This window comes from Euwallacea fornicatus, chromosome 20 (genome assembly GCF_040115645.1).
Source record: "Euwallacea fornicatus isolate EFF26 chromosome 20, ASM4011564v1, whole genome shotgun sequence".
NCBI lineage: Eukaryota > Metazoa > Arthropoda > Insecta > Coleoptera > Curculionidae > Euwallacea > Euwallacea fornicatus.
This window is the reverse complement of record NC_089560.1, coordinates 3,434,372-3,446,422: the sequence shown is the minus strand read 5'-3', so window position 1 is coordinate 3,446,422 and position 12,051 is coordinate 3,434,372. Positions and strand designations below refer to the sequence as shown.

Genomic DNA, 12,051 nt, shown 5'->3' with positions numbered 1-12,051 from the left:
TACATAAAAGAAAGTAGTTTGAAGCTGAAAATGAGAGGTGTTTGGCTGCACCAAATTAGGCAGCTCGATCGTTAAACACAAGAAACTGTAATGCATAGCCGTGTGTAATTATTTGTTGCTAGCAGCAATAGATTTGGGTAATCTTAGGTGATTTTAAGCTTTACGACTCCCATTATCCTGCAACATTCTTCACGTTCTAAGTGTTTCTTTTAAAAATCCAATCTCCTGGTGACGTATTTTTTAGGAAAGTGCACCTTACCACAGCGTCGGCTATCTTACGAGTGCGCGTTTTAAGATCTTCAGAATGAAGTTAAAATCGGTGCTTGATACAATTATTGTTCCCTTCCATCGTTGCAGATTATAATTATTGCATTTATCTGTAAATAATTGCGGGTTACTCAACAACCGATTACCTTGGTTTCTACGTGACCAAGTATGGAGTTTATTTTTTATTTGTTAGTAGATTTGCTATAACAAGATTACAATATTTACTCCCAACGTCGGTGAGACGTGCAAGTTGTTTTGCGAAAAAAAAAACCTCACCAAAGTTCGTTTTTTATTGACGTATCACGCGTCTAAATTTAAACAATCCTTTACAATAAATATTTATATGCGAAGATATTTTATTTCACAATGAACGAGAAAGTTTTTTGAAGAATGTGCAGTTCCCGCAGCCTCTTGTGTGTGCGCTTTAGATAGAAACAGATATGGTGACCATTAAAAATGACTATTTCCGTTTTGTCCACCGGCCTTTTATATAACAATCAAGCCGAGGTATTTGAAGGTCGTCGTATACAATTGCGTCTAAAAAAAACCAAACAACAATATTCAGATCGATGGAGCTAAAGGATGTGACTGAATTTGGAGGCTTAAGGAAGCCTTAATGATGCATGCATTTGAAGGCAGGTGCCTAACATTGTGGGAGCAATCCTAAGAGCATGCGTTTGTTAACAAAGTAACAACAGGTAAAGTAACACAATGTCGGAAGATATTCATAAACACCACGCGTCGAAATACTGCGATCGTTTAACTGTGAGTATATGAGCACCGAAAGACGAATTTCTATTTGCTTTGTATTTATCATTCGGCAATTTGTTTACTCGTTCAGTTGTATACAGGGTCCGTCACACATGTGGAATAACGGTAATAAACGTTTAAATAATTTTTCTAATAAAATACGTGTCGAGTAAAAGTTAAGAGATTACTTTGTTGTCACTTTTTGATGAACCTGCACTTTCCTTGCCCCCTAACAGCGCTCCGACGAAGTCCAACTTTTGTTTTTCCACTGGGACCCGCAGTTCCTGATCTGTTTTATGAAATCTGTATTCATTTGCGCACATACACATATCAAATTTAACCGGGGTCAGATAAGACATTTTTCGAGAAAAATATTTTTACTGTTAAATTAATGAAATTTAGTCAAAAAGGCAAAATGACATAGACGCCCCGTGTGTGTTATAAACATCACGTAATAGCATACTGGAAATTCCAATTTTGAATTTGGAAAAAAGCAGTACCGATTTTTTGCTTGATGAAATAGGGTGGCCAGCCCGGTTACCTGATCTAAATCCCCGCGCCTTTTTTCGTTGGAGCCATTTAAAGGATCAAGTTGTAAGTGCATAAGGATCAGCCAAATAACGTAAAAGGCTTAAGAGCTCGCATCGTCGGTGTAATACAGTCAATCGGACTAAAGAAAATTATGTAGAGTAGCACTGTGTTTGAGAAAACACATTTTAAGCAATTATTTTGGACATCGGATACAATTAAGTCTTGTAAGCAGTAATTTGTTATTTTGCGTTTCTGATTGAATTTACTTTTTTTGATGGAATAAAGAGAATAATTTTTCCCGCAAAACGTTTCTTACCTAATCTCAATGAAATTCTATATGTCCGTATGTGCAGATAAGTGCAAATTTCATGAAACGGGTCAGATATAGAGGGTCACCTTTGGAAAGCAAAAGTTGGACTTCGTCGGACTGTTACGGGGCAAGGGAAAAACGTTGAAGGTCATCAAAAAGCAACAACAATTCAGCCTTGTAACTTTTACTTGAAACGTTTTTTAGTAGAAAAATTGTTGAAAACTTATTGCCGTTATTCCGCATATATGACGGACCCTGTATAAATTGGACTAAGTAGAGCAAAACTTGTGTCTTCTACTGTTTTCTCGCCGGTTGAAAAACTATTATAGTTATAGTGGTTATTGGAATTAATTTACTGTGACGTAGAAATTCAATGGTTTTTATTTCCAGGTTAATTTTATCGATCGTTTCTTGAAGGCTGTCGAAATTATTAAGATGCAAATTCCTTCTTCCCGCATTCCATGAATTTTCCGATAAATTCCAGGAAAAGAGGAACAACTGCTCTGTTACTTCACTCGCACAATGTCGTATTGTAAAGACCTAAACGTTTATTATTATTATCGGCTAAAATTAGAAATAGATCGCCCTATATTTGTGAACTAAATTGGGTAAGATCAAAAAACAGAAGCCACATCCTATTTGGATAGCTGGGATGTAATGTTTCTAGGTTTATCGATATCGAGCGATGAAAGTAATGAGTTTGTTTGAAACTGCATAATTTTCATAGAAAAACTGGTAGTAAATCATCAGGCTTTTGATGTAAAACCACCAAAAATCTGCGGCATGCGGTTGTCAGAATACCTACTTGGTCTGTTTGCGTTTTCTGCATTTACGTCCACAAGTGTGTTAAAGCATATTCTAAATAACTCGTTTATATAGGAACTCCGGCGATAAGTTCGGTTTGAAGGAACGATTTCAGAATAAAATGCGATGCAAGAACTGTTGATTTTCACCGATCCGTTCATTTCTGCTTTGATAGACAAATGAAATCTGTGCAAATAGTTAAAGCAAAGGCAGTGCGTAAGAAAAAAGGAAAGTAAATGTCCCTGTCCTTCAATGGACTAAAAACTGGGCAAAATTCTATGTAAAAACGCGTATTTACCGAATGGTGCTGGCATGGGTCGAATTCCGTTCTAGGCGTGAATGCTACTGGGCATCAATAATTACATATCACAATGTTATCGATTTTATTAATACTTTCTCCACTTTTTTGTCAACAAAAGAGAAATGCACTTTAACTGGCGTGCTTGTTGTAATAATAATTATGATTTTCAATAATTTAGTCGGAACCAATACCACTTCATTGCAAATTAAACAAAGAATCGTTTGTTCAAGAAGTAATTAATTATCGTTTTCTGCAAAAGGTTCTTCAACGTGCTTTGAAAATGATAAAAATTGTATGTAAATGTGCTTTTGCACTCGAACACTCTCGACCTTCCTAGTTCCGCTGCGAAAGAAAAATTGGTCATTGAATTTTAATGATGCTTATGTTGGATGCAGTATTAGGCTTGCTTATATTGTTATTTAATAACTAATTATGTCCTCGATAGGATACTTTTACTGAAGAAAAATATTAATAATGTATCCGAGTGCGCGACGAAGTTTTAAATCCTTCATTAAACACCTTAAACCAATAGATTCGCACCCCCAATCAATATCCGTCCAACAGAGTTATTAATTTAATCACCAAAACCCAGACCCCGGCGCTTCTCTGGAGACGTTATACAGGGTGGCCCAATGGAAACGTGGTACTTGGATTTTTAGTATTTAAAGCAAAATGTGTGAAAACGCTCGGACCCACCGATTCTTGACTCGAGGTGCTCACTTTTTTATTACATTTTCAACTGTGCAAGTTCGACCTCTACACAGAGGTGAGTTACAAAATTTTTAATGGGCAGAGGTGCCGACTGATTCCTCATTTTAAGGGTGATTGTGCCTTGGTTATAAGCTCCAAGTTTAAATTCACTGTCGTTAACCCCGCTGATATGACAGCTTGTCAAAATCTACAGTGAGCAGCTTTAAGTGATATATATATATATGATTAATTTGTCATAAGAGCTGCAGAGCTCAAAATGGGGTAGGATGACTTTTGGAATTTTACACATTTTCATTTTAGATACTGAAAACCGAAATGCAAGGTTTTCGTTGGCCCACCCTATACGTAGTTCAATTGTATGCGTATTGTACTCTCCGCAAGAAATTCAATATTATAGTTTAACATTTAGAGAGCGTTGCTTCCTCCTACTATTCGGACGATATTGAATGTCAGTTAATCGCAGTAATCTCATAAGCAATTATTATTGTTAAAGTCCATACCATGACGATGACGTTCGCTAAATCCAGCTTTAATGCTAATGGAATTATTAGAGGTTTTGGTCGGCAGATACACGGCGTTTTAGCTTTGATATGCGTCCATCATTTAGAAAATGTCAAATACTAATAGATTTTGTGAGAAATTTTGTATTTTTTTTTTTTTTGGTTGTAGGCCTCGAATTTTTTAGATGTTTAGTTAAAATTTCGAGCGTATATTGGATATAATATGAAACTGTATTTCGGATTTATTCCTCGCCAAGTCAAAATTAAAATGGCTGCAAGGAATTTTGGCGCCAAATTATTAATTGACGAAAATAGAAACGTCGGAATACAGTATCGGTTTGGGTCAAATTTGATTGTTATTATTATTTTGATTATAATTTAAACGCAACGTTACAAATAGTAACGTTGTGATGTTAACCATAGGCACCAAGAATCTGGCCAATGCACAGACTCTACTTCAACATTTCCATCGGAATTTGCTCGCAGTTAAAGTTGACAGAATACTAGTAATATGGCCCTTAGCCTTTTAGAAAATGACTCAAAATGTAAAGCGATAATTAGTTTTTACTTTATCATTTTTGTGGGAAGGAAAAACATACTTTTGCTTTATCGGGGAACTTAACCGAAACGAACAAAGGCATCGTAGTGCATGTGTTATTTGTTCAAGCACCGACACCCAACAAGCCATCGATATTGGCATACGATAAGGCATTTTTTGTGATAATACGTACTAATATTCGAACACTCCCATTTCCATTATAAGCCAAACCAAACAGGATTGTTAACAGTGATATTGCTTTACATTCCTTTCGAGATTTATGTTTTCCGGTCCTCAGTACCGAATATACGTGAATGTCCTAAAAAATGCTAGAGCGACGACAAATCGTTGCAGGGGAAGTTAAAAGCTTCGTAAATAGCAAATAAAATCGATCATTGAAAATTCCAAAAATAACCAAAATTCCCAATCGAGGCGACCCTTATATGGGAAGACGATCAACTATATCAGTCAACCGCAAGCTCAAAAAACCTTTCAAATTACCTCACACGTGATTGCCTCTGAACCCTATTGGTCCCGTCGTCATCCCCAACCCCCACACCCGCGACCGTATCCTCCCAATTTCCAGAGTGACGTCATTCGCAGCCAAACTCATTGTGTCAATCGACCGGTGACGTCATCGAAGGAAACAGCCTTTGTGGCCCTTGAAGCAGTGTTGCCAAACTCGGGGTTTTTTCCTAGTAATAGTCACCCAGCTCTCACGGTACTTTTCGAATGTTAGTGAAAATTGGTGAATGAATTTGGCATCGTCGCACCTACCCCGTATCCAGATTGCGCAATACGCAGACCTTTCATTAGCCGCGTCCTACGCACGATTATTCACAGAATGCCCTTTTGCATTTTGTTGTTTTTTCGTTGGCGCCATTCATAACCGAACGTTGAATTCGTCCAGGACTTAGAATCAGAAATAATTTTCTAGGCAAATCCAGACAACCCCCGTCGGCTGAATCCAGCATGGTTTGGCGCCCAGCAATCGGGGGGTGAGTTTGTTTTGTTGTGATTGTGAAAGTGTGTCACGAAACCGATGAAGTTTTCTCATTGTTTCTGTGTGCCGAAATTGATTTCATACTTTAGTATTTAGCACAATGGGTAGTTAACAGTTGCAAGTTGAATTTTCGTCGTTTTTCCACTAATAGTGTGCAGTGGTCACGGTGATGCATGAATGAGTGAGCCACTTTTGGTTGACAACCGTAGGCAGCCCCGTTTCTAGGCATAGATGCAGCTCGTGCACAGCTCATTGATTCAGTTGAAAGGCAGCGAAAATCAAGTGTTTCTTGTTTTTATTGTTCACTAACAGGATATAGTAAATGGTGATGATTACGATTTTTTTCCCAATTAGATTCAACCAATCAATTATAATTTAATGCGACATTTAATTAATATTAACGCAAATCCGCGTTTTGTTGCAAACTTAGAGAACTAAGAAAAAAAAACAATTAAGGATTGGCTGGGAGATGTATTTACACGATTCGAGTGCTGTTAGTTTTTCCCTTGTTACAAACACCCGCTCTTGAGACTAACTTGTCACTCCTATGTTTATCGTACTAGATTAGATAAACAAATCGTCTATTTTATCATCGCTTATACAGTGCTTAAAGTAAAAATGCGCAAAAATAACGCCCGTCCTGCGTCACAACGCACGCACGGTTCAATCTCAATTTGAAACAAATTAGGCAATTAAGCACAAACTGTTATTTTATCGAAAGTTCAAAACAATCCTCTTGATATATTTCGCGTGGGGTTTGAGGAAAATTGATGATCTCCGAAGTAAATTCGCAAAAAAATCGACGAGTATCGGTTTCGTTCAAACAACTCGATTTTCGAAAACGTTATACATCAATCACCAGGTTGGATTAATTTTTATTTAATAGGAGAGATTATCGAGAGCTGAGTCATGTGATGTTTGAACGTCTGGACAGAGGAAAAATTATGTGACGGGGCATGGTTTTTTTCCCTCAATTCGCCCAGGAACACTATTATAAATTCGGTCAAATTTTTTCACCAACCGTAAATAAAAAGATTTATCTTTGAATCATAAAAGCCATTAGAGATTCATACTTTAGTTTGCTCTTTCTATTTCAGGCTGATGCCTCGGTGGATATGGCAGAAAGGCACTTCTACGCTGCCAGCATGGACTACGTGTATCTGATTCAAGAGGTCCATGAGAGAAAGAAGTTTGAATTTGTTGAAACGCTTCTGACTTTCGTTTACGCTTATTTTACGTTTTATCATCAGGTAAGACTCGAAAATAAATCGCGATCTCCTCGCTTTCCTTCTTTGCATTATATGTCTCCATAATTTGTCAGACATTATAAATCGTTTCCTTCTCGCGTGTGGTAATGTAAAGGTCGTTACTGAAAATTGTCAACGTCAGGATGTTCAGGAAATTGGAGATTTTTTCCGGAATGTTGGGGAGATTCGATTTTGCAAGGAAATTGCCTTGGGGCATTGACTTTTCGTTTCTTCACGATCCCGTGGGCGAAAATTAGGTACAAGCACACGTGTTAAGAAAACGGTCATTGCAGAATACTTGTGAGAGTTTCAGTCGGTGGACTAAAGCAAACGCGTTTCCTTATTCCAGGGACACGAAATCAAAAAGGACTTCGACCCATTTATGAAAGATTTGCAGTCGAAAATCCAGAAGACCAGAACCAATTTCGACGATTTCAGTGAGAAACTCAAGAAACGAATGTCCGAGGTACAGAAACACGAGGGACCATTAAGCATATCTAAAGGGTGCAAAGAAGGGTACCTGTTTTTACTAGAAAAAAGTAAGAATTATTTTACATTTTACATGACCAGAATAAATCTCATCTGGTGGTCGTCTGGGTTCAAGGCCAAATATCGATTTTTTCGTTCACGTTAAAAGCATGGATTAGTTCGTTTTTTACCATGCTATACGGTTCGGTTTTTTTGATGAGGGTCGAGTCAGATACACGGTTTCAAGCTAGAATTCTTTAGTTCAATAATTATGGCACGAAAACCGAATTCTAATGAAAAAAGTGTGTAAACATGCAGCTATTAGCAATAAAAAATTTCTGAAGAATTAATAATTTTTCCAGAGGCATTTGGAACCACCTGGACCAAATATTTCTGCAAATATGATAAGGAAACGAAAGAATTTACCATGCTTCCGTACAACCAACTTACCACCAAATCGGTAAGTCACCATGCCCAGGTAAAGTTTAGGAAATAAGTATTGGCCAAGACGTACTTTCGGAGGGGAAACATGCATGTTGCAGATAAATCGTACGATACTAACTAGAATTTCGGAGTATGTTCTTCAATGTCCATTGGGTGCATTCGACTATTTGTGATTTTATGGAAAAAAAAATGGCTAAACCCAGCCGTCTATACGAATAGGCCTTAGGCACGATTGATGGATATTATTTAAAATTTAAATGAGATATGATTCAAATGAAACGAAAATTATTGCTTGTTTGTATCGATTTAAATTTATGAAAACATCACAACAATAGTTGTTAAAGCTCGAAAATCACGTTTAATTTACCGTTTTCTGGCTAAACTTCTGCATTGCATCCTTTCTCGTCACTTTCAACCAAAATCTCCAGGCGGTTTTCAGCACTAACACTTTTCATTTAAAAATAAATTTATTTTTACATCTGCGGACATCTATTTGAATATATATTTGTCGAAGGGGGAAGAAAAAGATGACGTCATGGTCAGTGATTATTTCCAGGACTATAATTTCAGGTTTTAAAAGTGCGTTTTAGCTTCCGCAGCCGGAGAGAATGGTCATTACGTCCTGCGTGAGGCGGAAATCGGATTCGATTGACAAAAGGTTCTGCTTCGACGTCCAGGCAGATAATAAGCCGGGAGTGATTTATACGCTTCAGGCTTTGTCGGAGCAGGACAGGACAGCCTGGATGGACATAATGGATGGGAAGGAGCCGGTAAGGCGTTTTATTCCCTAGTGTCTGTGGTATTTTTCGATTGCCGGTATTGGCTTTCCTTTTGCGAGCATTCTTTAAAGATTTTTTTTTGAGATAAGATAAATATTTTCAGACATACACAGCGCCTTCAAATAAGCCAACAATTGCAGCCGAAGAGAACTATGTTTTAGATGAAGTGGGGGTTCAATTTGTAAAAAGATGTATAGATACGCTAGAGAAAAGAGGTATGGAAGAGCAGGGTATTTACAGGTAATGGCTGCGGATAAAACATTTTTGGACTCTGTCACGAAATGTCGTTTTCTAGAGTGGTTGGAGTCACCTCTAAAGTGAGCAAACTGCTAATAATGGGTTTGGACCGGAGAAAAAACGAGAAGCTGAACTTGGACGATCCGCAAGAGTGGGAGACCAAGACCATAACCAGCGCAATGAAAACTTACCTGCGCTGCTTACCCGAACCGCTTATGTCGTTTAAGCATCATAACGATTTTATTAATGCAGTCAGTAAGTTTCTATAAACGAAATTATGTTTGCTGGAAAAAGAAAATATGCTGACTTTAGAACGGGAGCTACGACAGAATCGAGTCCACGAGGTGCACAAACTGCTCTACAGACTTCCGGAGAAGAACTTGAACGTGCTCAAGATCCTCATTAAGCACCTTACGAAGTATGTCCTGAGTAAAATTCAGGGATATCGGCATTGAAGTTTTTTCTGTAGCGTCGCAAGCAAAAGCGACAAAAACCTAATGACAGTCAGTAATCTGGGGGTGTGTTTCGGACCCACTCTTCTGCGTCCGGAAGAAGAAACAGTCGCCTCAATTATGGATTTGAAGTTCTACAATATCGTGGTGGAGATCCTGATCGAAAACTATGAGAAGCTGTTCTTTAGCCAACCGGACAGTCCGCGATTGCCACCCACCAACAACATCATCAACGGCCCTCCCAAACAGAAGGGTGGGCATCTGCCGCCAAATAATCATCTTCCTACTGATATGGGAGAGATCTACGGGAGTAATAATATGGTGTACGCTAATAGCCAGCAGATATCGGGAAGTTATAGCCGGTTACCGCCTGGATATAACAATTCTTATACTTGCGTGAGTTTTTTCACCTTTTGATTTGCTTAAAGAGAAATTAGGTAAAAAGGGACAAAAAGAAATGTTGCTCTGGTCCATTGAACGTCAGTGTTATGAGGACGAGATTGCTCTTCGGGGACGTTTATTTTGGGTTTATTTTAATAATATTTAAGGGAATATTGCAGACGGTTTCCTCGTACATCGAGCATCCTTTGCCCCCTCACATATACTCATCCCACGAGCCGATATCAGACAGTGCCATGTACATGTCCAGGAGCGACCACAGGCCTTCGAATCATCAGCGGTTTAAGAATTTCGCCTCTCCAAAAAATTCGCAGTCGGAATCAAATATTCCGCAAGGTCTAACCAGTCCGACGGCCTTCCGGCAAAATCGTTTAGGTGAGTTAATGTATTTTAGTGAGATTTGAAGCAGTGATTTTTACAAAATAAGCTGCCGGCTCTTTACCTTGATAAATTTTCTTCTAGATGAGGTTGTCGTTACTATTGTATGCTAAAATGGTTTTTGAGGTATAATGGTCGAACGGTATAGAGCGTTAATTGGACAGGTTAAAGACAAATTAGCTACGTTTGAGATGTTGCACGACCATTATCGGTATCTCGTAAATGGCTGAATGATTGAACGGTTAGAAAGTCTTGAGGATTTTTAGCGCAGCAAAATTTCAGAATTCTCTAAAAATTTCAAAAAATTCATGTAGGGTTCACATAGTACGAACAATCAAAATTGTACAACCAAGTTTTTGTTACAGCTACAGATTCAAATAGCACGAGCAGTTCGAACGATTCGCTCTCGTCAACATCGAGAGACGGCAATGGCATAGCTGTAACAGGACCAAAGAAAAACGAAAGGTTGAGTCTCTACGGTGGTTATCCGAAGATGTACAAATCCCCGGGGAACGTGTAAGTACAAGTCCATTAACTTATTTTGCATATGTTGCTTCATTAACTTGAACTAAACCTATCGGATACAGCGTCCGAGTGTTTCGGTGTTTTTATCCTTAGTTTATGATTCCTCAATGTTATCCTCGAATAAGAATCACAACTGAAACCACAATAATTCGTAATATAATGCGGTTTCGGTTCCTTGAGCCAGCAACTGTTTGCATGGTACCCACTTAGGTTATATAATATTTAATCCTTACTCTTTCAAGTGTCGGTTCTCACAAAGTTAAAAGACGGTTAGCTACAATATACACTCAGCTACTTCTCACGTTGCAAATAACACTGTAATCTCATGCATTGTTTCTCTTTCAGAGCCTTAAGATCCGCAAAGAAATGGTTGTGGTTAAAGAAAAATTTTTAGTTGTAGATTTCGAACTTTGCGCGTTATTTAGTTTAAATATTAGCCTTTTAACTTGGTGGGAGTGCTATTATTGTAACCCTCTTGCGACTTACTATATGCTTACTCTTACTTGCATGCTTCCCTAATTCCGCTAAAATAGGACGCTGCTTTCCAAACAATCTGGTTTTCCGAATGTCACCACTCCTGGAAGGTCCAGTCCCACGTTGAATAAAGTTCGGTATGTAGACAGTAATTCGGATAAACGGAAGTTTATTTCATTTTTTTTTAACCAGTGGATTGAGATGATGTGAATAACGGGTTTTTGGTGTTATAAATAAATGTATTTTTATCACTAATTGTATTGTATTATTTTCGTTTTGTTTCGTCGGAATTAAGAGTGTTGAAGTAAGTAGCGTCATTACTATAAAATCCTCTCTTTTGGGAACTCTTTAGAAGCTTTATGTGGGCTTTATTGTGCTACAAACTTTTTTATACCCGCAGATTGCCGTACTAAAGATAATGCCAATGACCTATACAGGGTGTGATTTTAGTCTTTGTCCTTTTAAAGAATGAAAAAAAACTCAAGTTAACAAAAATACTGAGTTCATAGCTATTAACTTCTTTTGTTGGTGCCCAATTTCTTGTCTCCTACAGGTATCGTAACTGTGGCTGTTTTGGAGATATTTACAGAAATGACATACTACACTGAATACTCCTAAACGTCTCAAAACAGACAAGAACCTTATCAATGAGTCAAAAAATATCGATTAAATATTTTACGCCGGTGAAAATATTCCATTATTAGAAAAATATTGTTTGATAACAAAAGTGTCCGATTCTCACATGATCATTTGATCCTATGAAAATTCACCCGCCCACAAAACATCTTATTCCTTTGAAAAGACCTAAGACACATTTTAAGACTTGTATTTATCTTTAGTATCTATAATCTGAGGTTATCGCGATGTTAATGAAATTAATATGACTGCTTAAACCAATTTTTTGTATCTCACTCTGTGTCCTTTTATTGCATA

The 12,051-nt window shown here is 37.8% G+C and overlaps 1 protein-coding gene across 5 annotated transcripts in view; it reads left to right on the top strand.

Annotated features, from left to right (window-relative positions):
* Graf (GTPase regulator associated with FAK) overlaps positions 1-12,051 on the top strand; it is a 29,206-nt gene that overhangs the window by 12,844 nt on the left and 4,311 nt on the right. Inside the window, exons 1-12 of one of the 5 annotated variants that reach the window (XM_066294082.1) lie at positions 5,563-5,710; positions 6,813-6,965; positions 7,312-7,501; positions 7,793-7,890; positions 8,465-8,644; positions 8,757-8,893; positions 8,949-9,145; positions 9,203-9,308; positions 9,360-9,738; positions 9,891-10,116; positions 10,485-10,635; positions 11,178-11,255. In XM_066294082.1, coding sequence (XP_066150179.1) covers positions 6,831-6,965; positions 7,312-7,501; positions 7,793-7,890; positions 8,465-8,644; positions 8,757-8,893; positions 8,949-9,145; positions 9,203-9,308; positions 9,360-9,738; positions 9,891-10,116; positions 10,485-10,635; positions 11,178-11,255 — 1,877 coding nt within the window. In that variant the 5' untranslated portion in view covers positions 5,563-5,710; positions 6,813-6,830. Of the gene's footprint in view, positions 1-5,562; positions 5,711-6,812; positions 6,966-7,311; positions 7,502-7,792; positions 7,891-8,464; positions 8,645-8,756; positions 8,894-8,948; positions 9,146-9,202; positions 9,309-9,359; positions 9,739-9,890; positions 10,117-10,484; positions 10,636-10,989; positions 11,372-12,051 lie in introns of those variants that run through there. The other 4 variants (XM_066294078.1, XM_066294079.1, XM_066294081.1 and 1 more) reach the window with 4 other exon arrangements.